The following is a 23,538-nucleotide window of genomic DNA, read 5'->3' as shown; positions in this document are numbered from 1 at the left end:
TTTTTTTTTTAAGATTTTATTTATTTATTTGACAGAGAGAGATCACAATTAGGCAGAGAGGCAGGCAGAGAGAGAGGAGGAAGCAGGCTCCCTGCGGAGCAGAGAGCCCGATGCGGGGCTCGATCCCAGGACCCTGAGATCATGACCTGAGCCAAAGGCAGCGGCTTAAGCCACTGAGCCACCCAGGCGCCACTCACTTTTATATTCTTCTTAAGAGCCAGTATTGTTTTATAAAAACCTGAATTTAGAAGATTTGAATCTGAGTCCTAGCTACACAAACTACCTAATGATGTGACCCAAGAGAAATTACTTAGTCTTATCTTTCTTTTTCTTTTCTGTAGAGGATATTGTTATAAAAGTTAAGGCCTACTGCTCAAGACTGATCAAATCTTTAAATGAGATCACAAAAGAGAAACCACTCAATAAATACTAAAGCACTGTACAAAAATATTAGTTCTTTTCCCAAGAAAAACAAAATCCTTTAAAAATAAAAATGTTTCCAAAATTTTGCAAAAACAAATCTAAAAAAATGTTTGCAAAAGTTTGCAAAAACAAATCTGAAAATCAGAAGGACACTTAAAGTTTGTTGAGTTCATAAATTTCTCCTCACCTCCCTGCCAAGCGAAAATTACCATATAGTGTTTTCTATTCTGAGAAGATTAATTACAATGTGGTAAGAAGGATTCAATACCAATGAATTTAAAAAGCAGTTAAAAATCAGAACATCTGCTTTAGAGTTCCAACTCTACTACTTACCCATTTGGTTACCTTGGGCAAATCAAATAGCCTCTGTCAGTCTTTCTGATATCGTTAAGATAGAATTCAGAGGCTACCACTTCCTGCCAGTCTCAAAAGGGTTGGTGTGAATCAAATAAAAAACAGGTATGACTGTAAAATTGTATACTAACGAACACTATTCTCAAGGCAAGCTGTAGCAATGTTAAACAATCCCAGTTTTTTTTAATGAAACATTTCAATATTTAAATAAAAGTAAAATTGGAATAAAGACACTTTATTATCTGAATGTAAAAGTAGAATTTATACTATTCACAAAATAGCCTTCTCCAAATTCATTTATCAGAGAAATATAACTTATATGAAGAGTTTTTAACTTTGTTCCTCAATGCCTAGCCAACTAAAAAAAATAATCTGAAACTTCTAAAAGTATTTACTCTCAAAGAGTAAAGTTTCATGGGTTACCAATCCTATTTTCTTTTACTTTCACGAAATCCATTCAGAGTTTAATTTGTCCTTTGGCTTAATTCTTTTTTTTTCTTTTTTTTTTAAAGATTTTATTTATTTATTTGACAGAGAAAGATCACAAGTAGATGGAGAGGCAGGCAGAGAGAGAGAGAGAGAAAGAGGGAAGCAGGCTCCCTGCTGAGCAGAGAGCCCAATGTGGGACTCGATCCCAGGACTCTGAGACAATGACCTGAGCCGAAGGCAGCGGCTTTAACCCACTGAGCCACCCAGGCGCCCTGGCTTAATTCTTGTTGACATTTTCTAATAATGTATGTGATATACATTAATTCTTTAATTATCAGGAAGATTGATGAAAGAGTGAAAAAATTAGCATACGGACATTTGTATTGTATCATATTACCACCACCTGATAGGTAAATCTGAAAAGAATAATTTGTATGCCTATGAAATTGCCTTTGGTGAATAATACAAATCCTAACCAAATGCTATTATATTTACTTTTTTAAAATACTTTATTTATTTGAGAGAGGGAGTGAAATAAAGAGAGAGAGAAGTCAGGAGAAGGAGAAGCACACTCCTCACCAAGCAGGGAACCTGACTCAACTCAAATCCCAGAACCCTGGGATCTGCCTGAAGGCAGATGCTTTACCAAATGAACCACCCAGGCACCCCTATATTCAGGTTTTTTTTTTTAAGATTTTGTTTATTTACTTGACAGACAGAGGTCACAAGTAGTCAGAGAGGCAGGCAGAGAGAGAGAGGGGAAGCAGGCTCCCTGCGGAGCAGAGAGCCCGATGTGGGGCTCAATCCCAGGAACCTGGGATTGTGACCTGAGCTGAAGGCAGAGGCTTTAACCCACTGAGCCACCCAGGCACCCCCTAGGTTTTTTTTTTAACTCATTTTTACTAGTTTGTTTGTTTGTTTTAAAATTTATTTATTTATTTATTTGAGAGAAAGAGAGCCAGTGAGAGAAGAGGCAGAGGGAGAGAAGTAGAGAAGCAGACTCCCCCCGGGGAGGGAGCCCAGCACAGGGCTCCATCCCACGACTCCCTAAGATCACGATCTGAGCCAAAATCAAGAGTCAGATGCTTAACCAACTGAGTCATTCGGGTGCCCCAAATTTGTTCATTTTTAAATTTAAATTTATTTTTAAATTTTTATTTAAGCTGTACCTTTCGTCCTATTCACAGATACCAACTAATGAAATGGCATGGCTCAGATTTCTAATGTGAAAACATACTTAATAAATATAAAGTTATATTTCTGATTTAAAAAATGTGCCTGTTAGGGGCACCTGGATGGCTCAGTGGGTTAAAGCCTCTGCCTTTGGCTCGGGTCATGATCTCAGGGTCCTGGCATTGAGTCCCACATCAGGCTCTCTGCTCGGTGGGGAGCGTGCTTCCCCCCTCTCTCTGCCTACTTGTGATCTCTCTCTCTCTGCCAGATAAATAAAATCTTTTTTAAAAAAAAATGTGCCTGTTGGTCTTACTGAATCATAAATAAAATATTAATCAACTGTCATTTATACATCATGCGATGCATTAATGTATATCACAAGTAATAATGTATTAAACAGGCCCTTTTTCTCCATATTCATTAAGAATAAATTAAATTTCAGGTACTATCAATAATATCTAAACTAGAATGGTATTTAACACTAGGATCCTACCCAAATCAGCATTATTTTCTTTTTTTATAATGATTTTATTTCTTTGAGAGAGAGAGAGAGAGAGAGTGAGAGGGAGATCATGAACAGGGGGTAAGTGCAGAGGGAAAAACAGACTCTCCACCTGATAAAAAAGATCCAATCCCAGGACCCCAGGATCATGACCTGAGTTGACGACAGACGCTTAAGCCACTCAGGCATCCTATTGATTTTCATTTTTATTTAGGTTGTACCTTATATCTTTCAGAAGCATCAACAAATGAACATGTTGACTGTGCTTAGTTACTAGGCATGAAATATTGAGTTATATTGATGAACAATGCTCATAAATGGCAAACGAGAGAAGTAACATCTATATTTTGATCATAAAGTGGCATTCTTTCTTATATATAGCATTTCATAAATAAGAACTGCTCTAAAATCCTAAAATAAATGTGGTCAATGAGATCACAGAAAAAAACAATTCCATTTCCCAGGAGTAAAACAAAATATCAAATTAAATTTAATAATAATGCAATTTAAAGCACTGTAACATTTTACAGCTTAAGGCTAATATTTAAGTTCAGGTAAAAATGGGAATTCTTAAAAGTACTGATTTTTGCTACTATATTTAATTTTTTCATTTTCTGATAGCTATAAATATACTTTTAATTCATATGAAATATCTTTTAAGGAGTTTCAGGATATGTTCTGAGCAAAATTAAGTTAACTGGGGAAGTTCAACATTCAAGTTTCTTTACCTCAAGAGCAAATTTCCCTATAGTTAAATCATAACCAAAGACACTTATTTTGTTCCATCCTCCCTTGGTACTAGTCCAAAGAACTTGGAAATAAATGCAAATCATCTTCATATGAATATAGTATTTGACAAACTAATGAAATTCTCAATTAATTAAGGCCCTTTTGATTTCAGACTTTCTTGAAGATTTTACTTCCCTTTAACAGCAATAGAGTTGCAAATGTGTTTGACATGGTCAAAAAACCTGAAAACAACCCCCCCATTTTGTAATTGGAGCTAATTTTTATATTGAATTCACTCTCCTAGATTGCCAGGGAGAGTGAATTAGAGCAGATTTTAACTATTTAATACCCTTATCCAGGAAAAAAGCAATCAGATCAAAGTTATTTCTAGGTTTACTGAAGAGAAACTTTATGGATCAGACTTTATGGATCATAAATTTTTAGAGGAAGTTCTCTTCTTTCATTAGAAAACCTAAGAGGAAAAAAAAAAAGAGAGAGAGAGTAAATCAAAAGTACACATATATTACTATCTGGTTTCTAGATATAACTTGAGATACAGTTTGGATTTCAGATAATGGAGTCTAGGATCCAAGTATTAAATGTTTAAAGAATGAAAAACAAGAACAGTAAATATTTAAACGCCACACATAACAAAGAATATACATATTTTGAGGATATAAATGGTAACAATTTAGTGCTGAGAGTTCTCAAAACAGCATCAAGAATCACAGTGTGCCCAATATAGCTTAATGAGATGAACCCTAACAAGAAAAAAAGAAAAGAAACAATTTGCTAAGAGAAGAGAACTGACATTGAATACACATGTTTAGTAAAAACTTACAGTGAACAGTAAGATTATTATTAAAAAGAAAAGATTAGAAAAAGAAAAGAGAAAAGGAAAGGAGAGAGGAAGAGAAGAGGGGATAGAGAGAGCAAAGAAAAAGAGAAAGAGGGAGGAAGAAAGTGGGGGAAGGAGGGAGAGATGGAAAAAGAAAGGCAGAAAGGCAGGCCAGCTGGCTGGCTAATGTCTGTTCAGAAGAGAATTAAGACAGCCAAATTTGTAGCAGAAATACATGAAAGAGAAAAATGAATCCTTCATATTATAAAAAAGAAAAACAGGTTTCTTGCCTATCTACTGAAATAACTTATAATCGTTGTTAGTGGATTTTGTTCTACTAACCATGTTTTTTTTCTATCATTTGATGGTAATAATTTTCTAATCTGCAATTACAAATGACCCAGGAAATCACTAACAGAAGTACATTTTCTATTGTGTCCTGATTTGGCTAAGTGGAGACGAATTGTTCATTATGAAATAATATATTTCAGGTACAAAATGCTGCTCCACTTGTGGACTAACTAAACAAGAGCCTCCATAAAACATACAAAATAAAAGGATATAAAACAGGCATATAAACAGGATATAAAACAGTATGAAAGTTTAGATTTTATGTTGAGGGTAGGAGAAAAGCCTGTGTTCAGAGCAAAATAAGAAGCTACAGAACCCTGTAATAGTACTGCTAGCTCTATGATTTCATGAACTTTAGCCTAGAAATCATTATGTTTTTGGAAACAATCTATAGCTAATGGCTACAACAACAATAGCAACAAACAACAATAGCAACAAACATGGAAATGATGTGTTTCTGTGCTGACTGCTAAGGGTTGCTTGGGAATAATACAAAATAATCAATTGTTCATTACCTTGCTAAGTGAGAATAGCAACAGCAAAGGAAAGAAAAAAAATTCTTCTCTGTCTCTGAGATATACACTATGGACATTTTTTTCCTTCAAATATTTTTTTCTTAAGTCAATATTAAAATTAACATTCTATGAGAACACACTAGTTGATAATGAGAGGCAGCCCAGAAATAGATATTAGAACAGAAAAAAGCCAGCAAGAGTTTAGGAAACTCATGTGCATACAGCTACAAAAGGAAGATAATGTAGAATAATAATGTAAAATAATAATGTAAAAGCATGCACTTAGAACTATTACACTTAAACTCTAAACACAGCCCCACCTTAATATCTAAGTGACCACTATGTCATTTATCCAGAATGGGCTTATTTTTCATCTATAATATGAGGAAAGGGAGGGGGCAGGATTGAATAAACTATTTCTAATTTTAAAAATCCATGGGTAATTTAAAGTAAAAAAAATATATATATATATATATATAAAATATATATATATATTTTTTTTACTTTAAATATATATATATATTTTATATATATAAAAATATATATAAAAATATATATATATATATATATTTTTTTTTGAGAGAAAGAACATAAGAGGGGAGGGGAGAGAGGGAGAGAAGCAGACTCCCCACTGAGTATGGAGCCCAATATGGGACTCGGTCCTGGGACTCCAGGATCATGACCTGAACCAAAGGCAGTTGCTCAACCAACTGAGCCACCCAGGGGCCCTAAAGTAAAGAGATATTACACTCTAAATGAAAATTCAAATTTCAGAATTGTAGCATCATAGTACATAACTGAACCACAAATACTAAAACAGTATATAATAAAATACTATAATTGAAAGGGACAATGGATAATATCCGGCTGATGTATTCATTGTACTGAATTATACTGAAATAAGCCCTACATGGGTTAATTAAATGGCTCAAGATATATAACTAGCAAAGATAGGAAGATGGGATTAGAATTCTCCTGCTTTTTTCCAATGCCTGTAGAATGACACTGGGTAAAATCTTTCCAGAAAGTGTTAAAAAGATGGAATCTTCATATAAAAGCAAAGCAGAGATATATAATTCTCAGAGAATATCTGCAATTAAAGAGATCTTGAAAAATATCTAAGATATCTAGTCAAATCCCCCTCTCTTTATGATCTTAATGATTGCTAATCAACTTGCTTAAATTATCTTTACTTTGTAAAATGCTAATAGAAATGAAGAATTATGCAGTGGGGCATAGGGAAACATATCTCAATAGTTAGAATTTGACAGGCCATCATGTATACAACATTTACTAAACACTGAAAACCACAGATGGATATGAATGCTAATCCGTTTTGGGACATTATTTTGAGAAGTGCTTATAATGACAAGCTAAGATAGAACAAGGAGAGCAGTACAGCTCTGAGCTCAGGCTCAATCTTCTGTCCATTAGATCTGATAGTACATCTTTCCAATTTTCCCAACTGGAATTCCCCTAATATACAATTAAGATGACCAAAGAAGCCATCAGCATTGTATTTATTGGGCTGATATAATCTGCCTTCATTCCTGATGACCCAAGGGCAAGGAAGAGTAAATAGTAATTCCTTTAAAATATTCAGATGGTAGGGATCTGTACACATTTTGCACTCTACAGAAGTACAGCAATATATTTTGAAAAAGACCCAGCAAAAAGAAGATTCCAAGTTGATGTGTAAGATAATATAATATAGAATAGGGAGTGGATAAAAAGAAATGTTGTTTGGGAATTCTAATATTAAGAAGCCAAATGATAAAACATTATGTTTATGATTATATGTATAATTATATATGGGTAGATAGTTAAAGATATATCTCCATATCCAAACAGAATGATAATGCTAAGTTTATGCAGTAAGTTTAAAAATAAAAAATGTCATGGTGATAAATGACAAAAAGGGTGTTACTTTTGTGAGAACTTTAAGGACATAAAATGTAATCAGGTGTGACCTGATAATATTATGTCTCAATTCACAAAATAAAGGAATAGTTAGGTGGGAAAACAAAAGGTAACTAGCACTTTTTTGTGTGCCTAACATTTTTAAGGCAGTAATTACCACATCTAAAAAAAAAACTCTAGTAAAATGGGGGTGCATGGGTGGCTTAGTCAGTTAAGCATCCAACTTTTGGTTTTGGCTCAGATCATGATCTCATGGGTCATGGGACTGAGCCCTAAGTCAGGGTCTACACTCAGTGAGAAGTCTGCTTGAAGATTCTCTTTCTTCCCCTGGCATGTGCATACACACACACACACACACTCTCTCTCTCTCTCTCTCATTAAAATAAATCTTTAAAAAACTGAAGTAAAAGTAAAATGAAATGTTCCAAGTCTGGGAAGAGTAATACTTTGGATGTTTAGAGCAAAGGAAAAACAGAAAGGAAAAGGAGACATGAAAAGAGTCCCTTTCCTTCTAATGGAGAAGGACAGAATATCTGAATCACTCAGACTCCTCATATTTTGTCAGTAAACCATGAGGTAACCCATGTAAAACACTAGAAAAGAAATGATGGCTATGTTTACACATTCTTCACTGTCCATACTGTAGGCTATCACACTATTGAAACATAATTCCATAGGTTAAAGAAATTTAAAACCAGAAAGACTATCTTGAATGACAAAGGAAAAGCATGTTACCTAAATTTGAAGGATTTTGAAGTGCTCATATTCAAAGTAAGAACCTATTAAGATTTTACTTTTGGTGAATACTCCCCATGTTAGATAAAAATATCCAAAAAAGGTAGGGTGGTGTTACTAATTGGTTCTATCTCATTACCCCCTGAAAGCTACACATAACTAACACATCCTGTCACTTCTTTCATTCTCCTTGCATGTTATTTGACTATTTTAGAATAATTCTCTTGGCTTATACTCTGCACATAACAATCCACAGCAACATTCCTACCAAATTTAAATTGTCAGTGTTGCCACCTAGTGCTTCTCCAAATTCACCTAGGCCCAGGAGACTCCTGGCAGCATGAGAGAGCTATCATCAACATAATTAACTTCATCACATGTAACTAAATACATCATGTTTCTAGTCCAAATAAGTAGCACTTACTTATGTCCATTTAAGGCTGCATGGTGTAAAGCAGTGTAACCCGAACTGTCTGTGCAGTTCACATTGGGGCCTCGCCAGATGCTGCAAATAAAGCACAAGCGCAGAGTTAACAGTTAAGCAGAATCATGCTTTGAAAAACAAAAAGAAGCCTCATAGTCCCATAGCCAGCAGCATGGTGCATAAGAAAAAAAAACAAAAAGAAGCCTCATAGTCCCATAGCCAGCAGCATGTTGCATAAGAAAATTCTAGTCATGTAGAAAATGAATGCCATCTTTAATGCATTCTCCTTGGAACAATAATTTCATTTATTTGATGTAAGAAAATTATTAGGGAATATAACCACCTTCAGAAATTAGTGAATGTAGGATTACTGTCATGTATTAAAAACCCTGAGTCCAAAAATTCCCTATTACTTTATATAAATACTTAAAATATTGGAAGAAATTAACACTCAGCTACTATATTCTATACCAAAGAATAAAGATTTATGACACCTCCTCCATTTTAACACAATCCTTCTGAGATGTCAGAGATTTATATAAGTTAAAAGATATTTCTGCGTTATGGAAAGAATACAAACTCTTCTTGTAGTTCAAATACTACCAAGAAAATCAGTATTTCATACTTGAAACTATAATTGAAGATCTGGACTGTTGTAAGCCACAAGAAGATTATAATAGTTTTGAAAATATCATTTTACAACATATTTTGAAGACAATATAACTACACAAAATAGTCTATTTTATCCTTGATCACCACTATCACAGAAACTATTTTTAGCTTTTGAAAACATAAGGCACTAAAGCCACTTTTCAAAAACTAGATCAAAAAAATCATTTTATCTGGCACTCTTGACAATATTAAACTCATAAAAACTAAAATCTAGAGATCTCCAGGGAAGATGGTAGAAGAGGACCCTAAATTCACCTCCTCTCACAGATACTAGATAACACTCACATCAGTGCAAATAATCTAGAAAACAATCCAAAGATTGGCAGAACAAACTCCACACCTAAATGTCAAGGAGAGACAACACTGAAGAGATTGGGAAGGGCAGAGATGCAGTGGGGAGCTAAAAAACTCCCTGGGTCTGACTGCCAGAAGAAGGGAGCCATAGGCACATAGAGGGATGAAAAATAGACCATCATACTGGGAAGCCTACACAAAGAATCCCCTCAGCATCTAGCTTTGAAAATCAAAGGAACCACATTTTGTGAGTTCTTACAACCAACAGGACTTGAAGCCTAGAACTTTAAAATCAGAAGCTGGGCTCTGGGAGAGCCCAAAGGGTGAAAGAAAACTGAGTTTCTGCCATTAAAGAAATAGCACAGCAAACAGTCCTCAGAGCTATAGCTTAGAAGCAGCAGTTAGAAAAACACATGGGGTGCATGGAAGGGAGTTAATTAGTAATCTCAGAATTCCTGAGGGACTTTTCCAGGAACGAAAGAGGCAGGTGCCATTTCATTCCCATGTTCCCCCAGGATTATCACACAGTCACCTGTGGGAACCAGCAGAGTGCAGGCTCTCACTATTTAACATGTTTACACCACATCCTGTCCCCTCCAACTACACCTGCCTCAGTCCAAGGACAGCAGTTTCCCTCCACCAGAAGACCAGTACAAATCTTACCAACAATGTGTTTCCTGACCTCCCATGGAGGATACTGGTATTGTTAAAACTGCAACCCCCACCTGCACACACTGTAGCTCTGCCATGGTTACATGTCCCCTGTGGAGAAAGACAGGTGCCACTTTATTAAAAGTACATGCCCTGTCCACTATTTTCAAGAGCAATAGACTATCTGATTTTCCTAACACAGAGAAACAGACAGAAAGGTTAAATGAGGAGGCAAAGGAATATGTCCAAAATGAAGAAAGACAAAATCATAGCAAGAGACATAAGCAGAATGTATATAATATCCTGAAAAGAAAATTTAAAGTAGTGATCATAAAGATAATCACTGAACTTGAGAAGAGTAAAAGACATTAGTGAGACCCTCAACACAGAGCTAAAACAAAACAATCAGAGATGGAGAAAACAATAATTGAAATTGAAAATACACTCAGTAAAATAAATAGCAGACTAGAGGATGCAGAGGAATGAATTAGCAACCTGAAAGACAAATTAATGGAAAGTAATCAAGCTGAGCAGGTAGGGGGGTTACGGAAAATGAGAGTAGACTTAGGGAACTCAGGGACCCCCATAACATAATAGCATTTGCATTATGGGGATTCCAGTAAAGAGAAAGAAAGCAGAAAGTGTATCTAAAGAAATAATAGCTGAAAAATTCCCTGATCTGGGCAAAGCAACAGATAATCAGATCCAGGAGGCACAGAATTCCCCAACAAAATCAACCCAAAGGGGTCCACACCAAGACACATACTAATTAAAAGGGCAAAAATCAGTTATAAAGAAAAAATTTTAAAAGCAGTAAGAGAAAAGAAGACAGTTACATAAGGGAACCCCATAAGGCTATCAGCAGATTTTTGAGGCCAGAAGGGAATAACATAATATATTCAAAGTGCTGAAAGGGAAAAATCTGCAGTCAAGAATACTTTTTCTAGCAAGACTATCATTCAGAAAAGAAGGAGAGATAAAGAATTTCTCAGACAAAGAAAGAAAGAAAGAAAGAAAGGCAATAAAAACATATCAATAATTACATTGAATGTAAATAGACTAACTGTTCCAAAGACATATAGTGACAGAGTGGATTAAAAAATAAGAAAAATCTATGCGCTGCTTTACAAGAGACTCATTTTAAACCTAAAGATATGCATATTGAAAGTGATGGGACAGAAAAATGTTTATCATGCAAATGGATGCCAAAAGTTGGGGTACCAATACTTATATCAGGCAAAACAGACATTAAAACAAAGACTGGGGGCACCTGGGTGGCTCAATTGGTTAAGCCACTGCCTTCGGCTCAGGTCATGATCCCAGAGTCCCAGGATCAGGTCCTGCATCAGGCTCCCAGCTCCACTGGGAGTCTGCTTCTCCCTCTGACCTTCTCCCCTCTCACGCTCTCTCACTCTCCCTCTCTCAAATGGATAAATAAATTCTTTAAAAAAAAAAAAAAAGAACAAAGACTGAATGAGAGAAAAAGCATAAAATCATAAAGAGGACAATCTAACAAGAAGGTATAAAAATTATAAGTATTCGGGACGCCTGGGTGGCTCAGGTGGTTGGACGACTGCCTTCGGCTCAGGGCGTGATCCTGGAGTCCCGGGATCGAGTCCCACATCAGGCTCCCAGCTCCATGGGGAGTCTGCTTCGCTCTCTGACCTTCTCCCCTCTCATGCTCTCTCTCACTGTCTCTCTCTCTCAAATAAATAAATAAAATCTTTTAAAAAAAAAATGCTATTGATGATGGCTGTGTAGTTCCAGGTACTGGTGCAGTGAAGTAGTAATGACAAACAGAAGCCAGATTAAATATAAGTCCAGTGTAATGAAGAAGGTCCAGCTTGGGAGTTCAAGCATTTGCTGATGCACTGCTCATTATTCCAAGCACTGCTCATTATTCTCATTATTCATAATTATAAGTATTCATGTACCCAATGTGGTAGCAACCAAATACATGAAATAATTAATAAGAAACACAAAAGAACTAACTGATACTAATACAATAACAGTAGGGGACTTTAACATTCCATTTATGTCAATGGACAGACCATCCAAACAGAATATTAACAAGGAAATCATATCTTTGAATGACACACTGGACCAGATGGATTTAACAAATATACACAGAATAGTCAATTCTAAAATAGCAGAATACACATTCTTTTCAAGTGCACATGAAACATCTTCCAGAATAGAGATACAGTAGGCTACAAAACAAGTCTCAATAAATACAATAAGATCAAAGTCTCACCGTGCATCTTTTCTTCTTCTTTTTTTTTAATGATTTTATTTATCCATTTGTCAGAGAGAGAGAGCAATCAGGGGGAGCAGCAGATAGAGGGAGAAGCAGGTTCCCCACTGAGCAAGGATCCCAATGTGGAACTGGATCCCAGGACCCTGGGATCATGACTTGAGACAAAAGCAGACACCCAACCAACTGAGCTACCCAGGTGTCCCACCATGCATCTTTTCTGAGGACAACACTATGAAACTAAAAATCAACCTCAAGAAAAAATCTGGAAAGAGAACAAATATGTGGACATTTAATAACATGCTATTGAACAATGAATGAATCAAACAAGAAATCAAACAAGAAAAATATACTACATGGAGAAAAACTGAAAATGAAAACACAATAATATAAAATCTCTAGGATGCAGGAAAAATGGCAAAAAGAGGGAAATTTATAGCAATACAGGCTTAACTCAAAAAAACAAGAAAATTCTCAAATAAACAACCTAACCTTATACTTAAAGCAGCTAGAAAAAGATCAAACAAAACCTAAAACCAGAAGAAGGAAAGAAATAAGGAGTAGAGCAGAAATGTATGATACAGAAACTAAAAGAAGCAATGGAAAGATCGATGAAACCAGGAGATGGTTCTTTGAAAAGATTAAAAAATTGATAAATCTTTTGTGAGATTCATCAAAAAAAAAAAAGCTCAAATAAAATCACAAACGAAAGAAAAGAAATAACAAGACACCATGGAAATATAAAAACTATAAGAGAATATTATGGAAAATGATATACCAAAAAATTGGACAAACTAGAAAAAATGGGTAAATTTCTGGAAACATATAATTCACCAAAACTGAAGCAGGAAGAAATAGAAATTTTGAACAGATTGATTACCAGCAATGAAATCAAATTGGTAACCAAAAACTCCCAACAAACAAAGACGAGGACCAGACAGCTTCACAAGCTATTGCTACCAAATATTGAAAGGAGAATTAATACCTGTTCTTCTCAAACTATCCCAAAAATTAGGAGGAAGGAAAGCTTCCAAATTCATTCTACAGAGCCAATATTACCCTGATACTAAAATCAGATGAAGACATTACAAAAAAAGAGGATTATATGCCAGTATCTTTGATGAACATTAATGCAAAAATTCTCAACAAAATATTGCAAGCTGAATCTAATAATCCAGTAAAAACATTATTCACCACCATCAGATAGGATTTCTTCCCATGATGCAAGGGTGGTCCAGTATTCACAAATCACTCAACATGATACATCACATTAATAAGAAAAAGGATAAATATGATCCTTTCAATAGGTGTAGAAAAAGCATTTTACAAATTACAACATCCATTCATGATAAAAACCCTTAACAAAGCATGTTTAAATGGAACATACCTCAACACATAAAAGCCATATATGACCAACTCACAACAAATATCAAACTCAAAGGGGAAAAACTAAGAGATTAGCTGCAATGGTCAGGAATAAAACCAGGATGTCCACTCTCACCACTCTTATTCAACATAGTACTAGAAATACCAACCATAGCAATCAGACAACACAAAGAAATAAAAGGCACCCAAACAGGTAAGAAAGAAGTAAAATATTCAATATTTACAGATGACATGATACTATACGTAGAAAACCTGAAATATTCCACAAAAAAACTACTAGAATTGAAATGAATTCATAAAGTCACAGTACACAAAATCAATGTACAGAAATCTGTTGTATTTCTGTACACTAAAAATGAAGTAGCAGAGAGAGAAATTAAGATAACAATCCCATTTACAACCACACCAAAAAATAATAAGAATAAAATTAACCAAAGAAGTGAAACATCTCTATAAATAATACAACACTGTTGAAAGAAATTGAAGATGGCACAAAGAAATGGAAAGCCATTCCATGCTTATGGACTGGAAGAACAAATATTGTTAAAATGTCTAAAGTACCCAAAGAAACCTAAACATTTAATGCAATCCATGTCAATCAAAATACCAGCAAAATTTTTCACAGAACTAGAACAAACAATACTAAAATTTGTATGGAAACACAAAGACCCTGGATAGCCAAAGCAAACTTGAAAAAGGAAAAACCTGGAAGAATCAAAACTACAAACTTAACTTGTATTACAAAGCTGTAATAATCAAAAAACATTATGGTACTGAGTTGCTTGGATGGCTCAGTTGGTTAAGTGTCTGCCTTCAGCTCGGGTGATGATTCTGGAGTCCTGAAATCCAATGCCAAATCAGCTCCCTGCTCGGCGGGAAGCCTGCTTCTCCCTCTCCCATTCCCCAATTTGTGTTCCCTCTCTCGCTGTCTCTCTGTCAAATATTAAATCAATAAAAAATCTTTAAATTTAAGATTTAAGTTTAAATCTTTAAATTTAAAAATAAATTAATTTTTTAAAATACAATTATGTGGTCAATCTTTAATATTATAAGCGAAAAATATGCAATGAGAAAAAGACATTCTCTTCGACAAATTGGTGTTAGAAAAACTACATGCGATAGAGTGAAAATGGACCACTTTCTTACATTGTATACAAAAATAAACTCAAAATAGAGTAAGGGCCCAAATGTGAGATCTGAAACCACAAAAATTCTAGAATAGAGCACAACCAGTAATTTCTCTAACACTGATCACAGAAACAAGAGTTGCATTTTTATACACGAAGAATGAGAAGGAACGATTTTAAGGAGTTGATCCCATTTACAATCGCACCAAAAACCGTATGATACCTAGGAATAAGCCTAACCAAGGAGATAAAGAATCTGTACTCAGAAAACTGTAGCACACTCATGAAAGAAATTAAAGAAGACACAATGAAATGGAAAAACATTCCATGCTCATAGATTGTAAGAAGAAATAATGTTAAAATGTCTATGCTACCCAGAGCAATCTATACATTCAATGCAATCCCTATCAAGATACCATCGACATTTTTCTCAGAGCTGGAACAAATAATGCTAAAATTTGTATGGAACCAGAAAAGATAGCAAATAGCCAAAGGAATGCTGAAAAAAAAAAAAAGACAAAAAAACAAAGCTGGGGACATCACAATGCCTGACTTTAAGCTCTACTACAAAGCTGTGATCATCAAGGCAGAATGTTACTGGCACAAAAACAGACGTACAGATCAATGTACTAAATAGAGAGCCCAGAAATGGACACCCAACTCTACTGTCAACTAATCTTAGACAAAGCAGGAAAGAATATCCAATGGAAAAAAGACAGTCTCTTCAACAAATGATGTTGGGAAAACTGTACAGCCACATGCAGAAGAATGAAACTAGACAATTTTCTTACACTATACACAAAAATAGACTCAGAATGGATGAAAGACTTAAATGTGAGAGAAAAAAAGAGAGCCCCTCTGCTGCTGGGTAGTTCCTAATCCAACTCAATCCCTAGACACACTGAGAACCTCCCATCCTCAACAGATTCCATCCCAGACAACCCTGAAGAAGGAGAGAGGCTTAGGAAACTTATTTATATCATGTACCACCATCAAGCACACTATACCCACACCTAAAACCCCCAAGAAATATACCAGAGATTCTGACCAAAGTAGTGGGTAGAAAAGCAATTACAAGAAATAAAAAGCATCAAAATTGTAAAGAAAGAAGAAAATCTCTTTATTTGAAAATAACATAACCATGTATATAGAAAACCTACCCAAAAAAACTACCAAAAAAACCCCACTAAAATTAAAATTTGTGGTTTGTTTTTTTTTTAAGATTTTATTTATTTATTTGACAGACAGAGATTACAAGTAGCAGAGAGGCAGGCAGAGAGAGAGGGGAAAGCAGGCTCCCTGCTGAGCAGAGAGCCCGATGCGGGGCTCGATCCCAGGACTCTGGGATCATGACCTGAGCTGAAGGCAGAGGCTTTAACCTACTGAGCCACACAGGTGCCCCCTAAATTTGTGTTTAATTAGAGAAATTATGTGAAAAGTACAGGGAATTCTTTGACCTATGTTTGCAATACTCCTATAAATATAAAATTACTCAAGACAAAACATTTTCAAAAAGAAATTTTGCTCCATATCGCAGCTGGCGCGACAAATCGACCAGGAAAACGTGAGGGTTAAGAGGATGGTGAAAAGAAATTAAGACAAAGAGATGGGGGCAGGAGGGGCACTGAGGAGGATGTCCAACAGTTCCGATTTTATTCCACATCTTACAAACATTTATAAGGCAGACCACAATAGAAGGAGTAATACATCAGTATCTAGTCAGATGACCGCAAGTTCCTATAACAAGTTTACATTAACTACAAGCAAACCTCATGATGCCAGGTAGTCTCGGCTAGAGCCGTTAGCAAGACAATCAACCAGGGAGTGGGTTATGGGAGGTACAAGAACAACAAGGACCAACTAAGAATACATGACCCTGACCACATTGTTCCCTTCTGTAGGGAGAGTGTGTGGGAAGTCACGTAGGTGAGCTCACAACACATAGCACGACCCTTTCTCAGTTACTCAACTTTCCCGTCCTTGACCCCTTGTCAAGGTGTCCGGACTTTAAAGGAGACACAAGTCAGGGCCTGGTTTGGTCCTTGACTCCAACCGTGCCGTGGCCTCCAACAGCTCCAAAAAACATCCGACCAAATCAAGTGTGTTTAAGCAGAGGTGCAAGATACAACTCAAAATATAAATAGCAACTGTATTTCTACATGCCAGCAAAGAACAATCAGAAATCAAAGTTTTGTTTTAAAATACAATTTACATGAGCACTGGGTATTATATAAGACTGACGAATCACTGACCTCTACCTCTGAAATCAATAATATATTATATGCTAATTAATTGAATTTAAATTTTTTAAAAATGGAAAAAAAAAAAAAAGATTCTAGAGGAGAAATTAGAGCCAGAGATGCAGGTTTGGGAGTCATATGGACTGTCCAGAATAGGGATCCTAATAGTTCATTGGCTAGAAAGGAACTATCTTCTTCCTTCTACCACTCACTTGCCCAAGTACTCGAAAATCTTGTAGAAGGATTCTGATTGGCTTGGATGGTGTGTCCAAACCTATGGCCAAGAGGGTGGGTTACCTTGATTGGCAGGTCCTACTAAGACCATTTACATGGAAGGACTATTTCCCAGAGTGTAGAAGAGTGCTATACAAAGCAAGAAATGTTACAGCAAATGTTTCCCAGTCAACTTTTTTTTCTCATTAAATATTCAATAAATATTTGTCAAGCAAATTATATTATCAACATAAAAAATACCATTTACAATAGCATGAAAAAGATGAAATGTTTAGGGATAAATTTGACGAAAGATGTGTAAACGTGTATACTGAGAGAAATTACAGGATCTAAACAAATGATGAGATAATAACAAGTTCATAAATCAAAAAACTCAATACTGTTATGATGTTCATTTTCTAAAAACCGATCCTGAGATTAATGTAATTTAATCAAAATCCCAGAAATCTTGTTTTGTAGAAACTAACTGATTTTGAAACTCGTGGAAAAGAAAGGACCTCAACGAGCCAAAGTAACTTTGAAAAAGAACAAAGAGACTTACACTATTTTCTTTTAAGACTATGATGAAACTATATGGTAAACGAGAGAGATGGTACAATATTAAAGATAAATCAATGGAAGAGAATGGAGGAATACAGTACATTTAGACCTATACATATATGTGATTGATTTTTGACAAAGACGCAATTTCAATTCATTAAAGAATTCAAAAAATTGTGTTGAAACAAATGGATATCCTTAGGCCAAAATAAATTAACTTAAAAAATTAAAAGGAATCATATTTAAAAGCAAAACTTAAAACCACATAACTTCTACAGGAAATTTTATGAGAAAATTTTGTGCCCTTAAGTTAAGCAAAGATTTTCTGATAGGACATCAAAATACCCTACAAGAAAATCAGACAAACTAAAACTTCACCAAAATTAAGAATTTCTGCTCTTCAAAGACACCATTAAGAGAATAAAAAGGAAGTGAACTGAGAGAAAACATTTGCAAGTCACATTTCCCATATATTCTTTAATCTAGATAAGAAATCCTAAAATACACTAATAATAATATCAACAACCTAATAAGAAAAAAAGTGAACAAAAGATTTGAAGCAAATACTGCAACGAAGTAGATATACAGATTGCAAGTAAAAAACATGAAAAGAAACTCACGATCATTTGTCTTTAGAGAAATGTAAATTGAAAGTGTGAGACACTAGTCATATCTATTAAAATGGCCATGATAAAAAGACTTCACATACCAATGTTGACAGGGATTTAAATCAACTACAACTCTCACAAACTGCAGGTAGGCACATAAAATAGTACCAACCACTTCAGGGTAATAATTTGGCAGTTTCTTAAAAATTTAAACATATAATTACTATACAATCAGCAATTCTACCCTAGGTATATAGTCAAGACAAATGACAGCATATGTCCACACAAAGATTTTTTCATAAATATTCATAAAGCTTTATTTACAGTAGTCCAAAACTGAAATAACTCAAATGTTCATTAATAGATGAGTGGATAGTGACACATCCATACAATGGAACACTACTCAAAAATTAAAAAATGGAATACTGAAATAAGCAAAAATATCATTGAAAATCTTAATCAGTTAGATTCACAGATCCCCTTCTCTTCTTGGAACAGCAGAATGGGAGAATTAGTCTCTGGAATGGATAAAAAACTCATGCTCTCTGGACTACAAGATAACAGGCAAATTTGAGGGAAGGGATACCAAATGGTATGCGATAGTCATTAAAACATTTATCAGGACTGTTTATTGAATGATTTTACCTCTTCTTACATCTTTCAAATATGAACTTTATCTTAGAGTAAACTCTAATATGCATTACTGATCTATTTTAGGGGTTTTCCTTGTATTCCTTGATTTCTCTATTCTGGCACCAGAATCATATTTTTTAGTATTATTTATAATTGGGGGGACCCAGATCCTCTCATTGCTACTTGTTTCACAATTTTTTTCTGCAAATTACTCTAGATGTCTATGAAATAAGAGTACTAATATGAAGACCACAGATACAAAACCAGTTACCATATAACTTTAATACTATAAAAGAGAAAGTCTGTAAATGCCCATCAAAAAGGGAAAAATTAAGTTTCACCTACACCATGGGATAACATCTACCAAGTTAAGTAAGTCTGGTCTCTACATATAGAACTTGAGAGTTAACCCAACATATTAAGTGAAAAAAAGCAAACTGCAGAATATTGTGTTAATATCCTAATGCTGTACATGTATTAAGCCTTTTATATCCACACATTATTATTTCCATTGTATAAGATTTACATTAAAATAGAAAAATGAATGCAAAAATACAACATTCACCTCTGAAATATCTGAAGAGTCAAGATTATTACATATTCACCTTCAAAGAAAAACAAAAAGCCAATAAAATACAAGAGGAGAAAACACAGGTTTACTCCAGATTGTGAAGAGCCTTATAACATGTCAAGAAACTTGGTCTTTATTCTGCAAGCAACCTGGAATGAAGAGGGTTATCAGAAAGACACTATGCAACAGAAAGATAATCAGATCAGTGTTTCAGAATGAGAGTTCTTGTGACAGTTGGAAGGTGAACAGAGTGAACAAATTGGTAGCAGGGAGTCAGGCTAATATGTCAAGGAAAGAACAAAGAAATCCGAACTAATGTAGATAAAGTAGTGGAAAAAGAAGAGGGAGGAAATCAAATTGATATGTCTAAAATTTAAAAATATGGGAGAAGGCATGCGTAAGATAGGATAAGAGCAAAAGAATGAAGTTTCTACCATTGATGAAATGCAAGGATGACGAGATATTTCCATTAGAGAAAACTGCCAAGGGCAGTGGTGTCTTTTGGGGAAAGTCAGAATTCAGTTAAACTTAACTAGAACACTATGTTGCTCAGGAATACCTCAGCAAAGGATGGAAAAGAAATGAGAAAATACTTTAAATTAACTCAAACTATTTCTAAAATGTCCTGCGTGTTGTTATGAAACATTATAAAGAGCTAATAAGGGAGAAGCCCATGGATGGCTACGTGGGTTAAGCATTCAACTCTTAATTTCAGCTCAGGTCATTGTCTCAGGATCATGAGATTGAGCCCCATGTAGAGCTCTGTGCTCAACAAGTAGTCTTCGTGAGATTTTCTCTCTCCCTCTCCCTCATCCCTTACCCCTCACACTCACTCACATGCACGTGTTCACTCTCTCTCTCTCTCAAATAAATCTTTAAAAATAAATAAACAGTTAATAAGGGAAGATACTGATATTTATAACTAAAATAAGATCCAGGGTCCATAGATTTATTTGATTTACCCATTCCATTCTCAGTTCCCCATTATCAGAAATAAGAATTATAATAGCATGAATAGAAATCTCTAGTGCATGTCTGCTTTCCTAAATAGAGTGGATGTGGATACATGTAATCTTTTTTTAAACAAGGAGATTTAGCATAGAATTTTAGCATATATGTAAATATATTTGACTGCACCTATTGACAGAGCCTGTAGGCACATATCCATGTATCCACAGCACATTCACACATATTTGAAACACTACAGATAAGCCAGACCCAGAGATTCCAACTAAAAATTTAATTTAAAAAGTAAAACTTGTTTAAAAGCTTAGGCTTCATGCTAATGTTCTACTTAATTCCAACTTTTTGCACTGTGCTCCTCGTTTATCAATGATAATCTCAAATTCAAAAAGAGGACCCATATTAACATAAATCCGTTTTACAAAATTAAAAAGTTTCTAAGTAGTTGTAAATGCTTATTACATATTCCCCAAAAGGGAAATTTATAGATCTTTGGTGTTAGTATAAAATACACTCAATTCCGCCTCCTATACTTACTTATCAATATTCTAAATTCTGTTTGTGGGAATTCTTGCCCAGGATGAGTGCTCTGAGCCAACTGGAGATCCCCAATTACCATAGATTTAATTTGCAACAAACTGGATTACTATGTTTTAGGACAAACATAAACAAAGTGGGTTTTCTATAGAGCTTCTAAATAACCAGGACATTCATGAGTCAGAATGTTTTATTCCCTGAGCTTTCATATATTAGAAAAGACTACTCATAAATAAACTGTAAGCCTGAGTTTCTTGGGCCAGTTTTCACAAGTATAGTAAGTAAGATTTAGGCACAGCTATTCTACATATTGATCATTACACCCTCTACCAACATATGGGAAATATCCACGAGCAACATAAGACTGTTTCAACTGTTCTTTTTAAATTTACATTCAATTAACTAACATATAGTATATTATTCGTTTCAGAAGTAGAGTTCAGTGATTCATCAGTCTTCTATAATACCCAGTGTTCATTACATCACATGACCTTCTTAATGTCCATCACCAAATTACCCCATCCTCCCATCCTCCTCCCTCCCAGCAACTTTCAGTTTGTTTCCGATTAAGAGTCTCTTATGGATTGTCTCCCTCTCTGATTTTGTCTTGTTTTATTTTTTCCTTCCTTCCTTCCTCTATGATTCTGTTTTCTTAAATTCCACATATGAGTGAGATCATAGGATAATTGTCATTCTCTAACTGACTTATTTTGCATAGCATAATACCCTCTAGTTCCATCCACTTCATTGCAAATGGCAAGATTTCATTTTTTTAATGACTGAGTAGTATTCCATTGTATATACCACATCTTCTTAATCTATGTGTCGATGGATATCTGGGTTCTTTCCATTGTTTCGCTATTATGGACACTGCTGCTATAAACTTTGGGGTGTGGATGCCCCTTTGGCTCACTACATTTGTATCTTTGGGGTAAACACCTAGCAGTCAAGACTGTTTCAGCTTTTCTTCATTCTCATGTTGACTCCTGACACTTGAAATCACTCCAGGGTTCCAGATACTCAGACTCACAGAGAATGTGCATCAAATGCTTCAGGTAGGGTCAAAATATATAGGAATGGTCATCTGACACATCAGATAATTTCAAGCAATGCAAAACAAAGTCCCTTTTCTTTGCAGTATGAATCTTAATAGACTGATTCCATTTTTGGATGAACTGGACAGACATAAACATGATTTGGAGCACTCTAAATTCTGATCTCCACAGTGATGAAGTAATTTTATTATCATGAGCTTCTATTATCACTAGAATCATCTCATGTGGATCAAATGTGTCTAAAATAGTGTGACCATACATGTACATTTAAAATTTCCAGTTAGGGGTGCCTGGGTGGCTCCCTTCAGCTCAGGTCATGATCCCAGGGTCCTAGGATTGAGTCCCACATCCAGCTCTCTGGCCAGCAGGGAGCCTGCTTCTTCCCCTTTCTCTGCCTGCCTCTCTGCCTACTTGTGAACTCTGTAGGTCAATTAAATATATAAAATCTTAAAAAAAAAAAAAAAAGAAAGAAAGAAAGAAAAGAAGCTATATCTCCTTTAAAAAAAAAAAAAAAAGAAAGGAAAACTAGAGCATCTATTTCAACCTACATTCAACTTTGTCACTAGACCTAAAAGTATAAAACATATTCCTCCTAGCCCTCACATCTCTTCTTCTCCACCTGGATATATTTCATAAAAAATAAACCAACTGACAAGGCAGATTAATTTCTATTATGCAAACACTGATTTTGGTGGCAATTGTTCTTCTTATCCTCATTCTCTTCTTAGATAACAATATTTCCAAAGTTACTATGGTAGGCAAAATAACGGTATCCCAAAAATATTCCATACCTTAATCCTTGGAGTATGTGTCTATGTTATGTTGCATGGCAAGGGGATTTCAGGCGGCAGATGGAATTGCTAATCAGCTGACCTTATCATGGATTTTTTAAAAGACTTTATTTATTTAGTTAATTATTTAGTTATTTGAGACAGAGAGCATGAGGGGAGAAAGTCAGAGGGAGAAGCAGACTCCCTGCTGAGCAGGACGCCTGATGAGGGACTCAATCCTGAGACTCCAAGATCATGACTTGAGCCAAAGGCAGTCGCTTAACCAAATGAACCACCCAGGTGCCCCTTATCCTGGATTTTTTTTTTCCCCAAAACAACTGCATTGACTAGAACCACTAAAATAATGAGAGGATAATTCTTGTCTTGTTCATGAATTTTATACCATTTAATATGATGTTTGCTACTGGATATCTTTTGACATTAAGTAAGCATTTGTTCTTTCAGTAATGAACAAAAAGACAAAGAATAGCATAATAAATAAAAAACATAGACTTGGAATTCAAACTGCAAAGTTCAGATGCTGGTTCCATCTGTAACTGCATGACCGTGGTAGGATTATGTACCCACTCTGTGCCTGTTTCCTTATCTA

The 23,538-nt window shown here is 35.1% G+C and overlaps 1 protein-coding gene across 5 annotated transcripts in view; it reads right to left on the bottom strand.

The window, feature by feature from the left end:
* Positions 1-23,538, bottom strand: part of ANKS1B (ankyrin repeat and sterile alpha motif domain containing 1B) — a 1,114,861-nt gene that overhangs the window by 973,612 nt on the left and 117,711 nt on the right. For all 5 annotated transcript variants that reach the window (XM_044228192.1, XM_044228193.1, XM_044228194.1 and 2 more), the window contains exon 2: positions 8,394-8,474. In XM_044228192.1, the coding sequence (XP_044084127.1) occupies positions 8,394-8,474 (81 nt within the window). The remainder of the gene's footprint in view (positions 1-8,393; positions 8,475-23,538) is intronic.

The sequence above is a fragment of the Neovison vison genome, chromosome 12 (assembly GCF_020171115.1).
Source record: "Neovison vison isolate M4711 chromosome 12, ASM_NN_V1, whole genome shotgun sequence".
NCBI classification, from domain to species: domain Eukaryota; kingdom Metazoa; phylum Chordata; class Mammalia; order Carnivora; family Mustelidae; genus Neogale; species Neogale vison.
The sequence above is the reverse complement of the archived record's forward strand: the minus strand, read 5'-3'. Positions and strand labels throughout refer to the sequence as shown.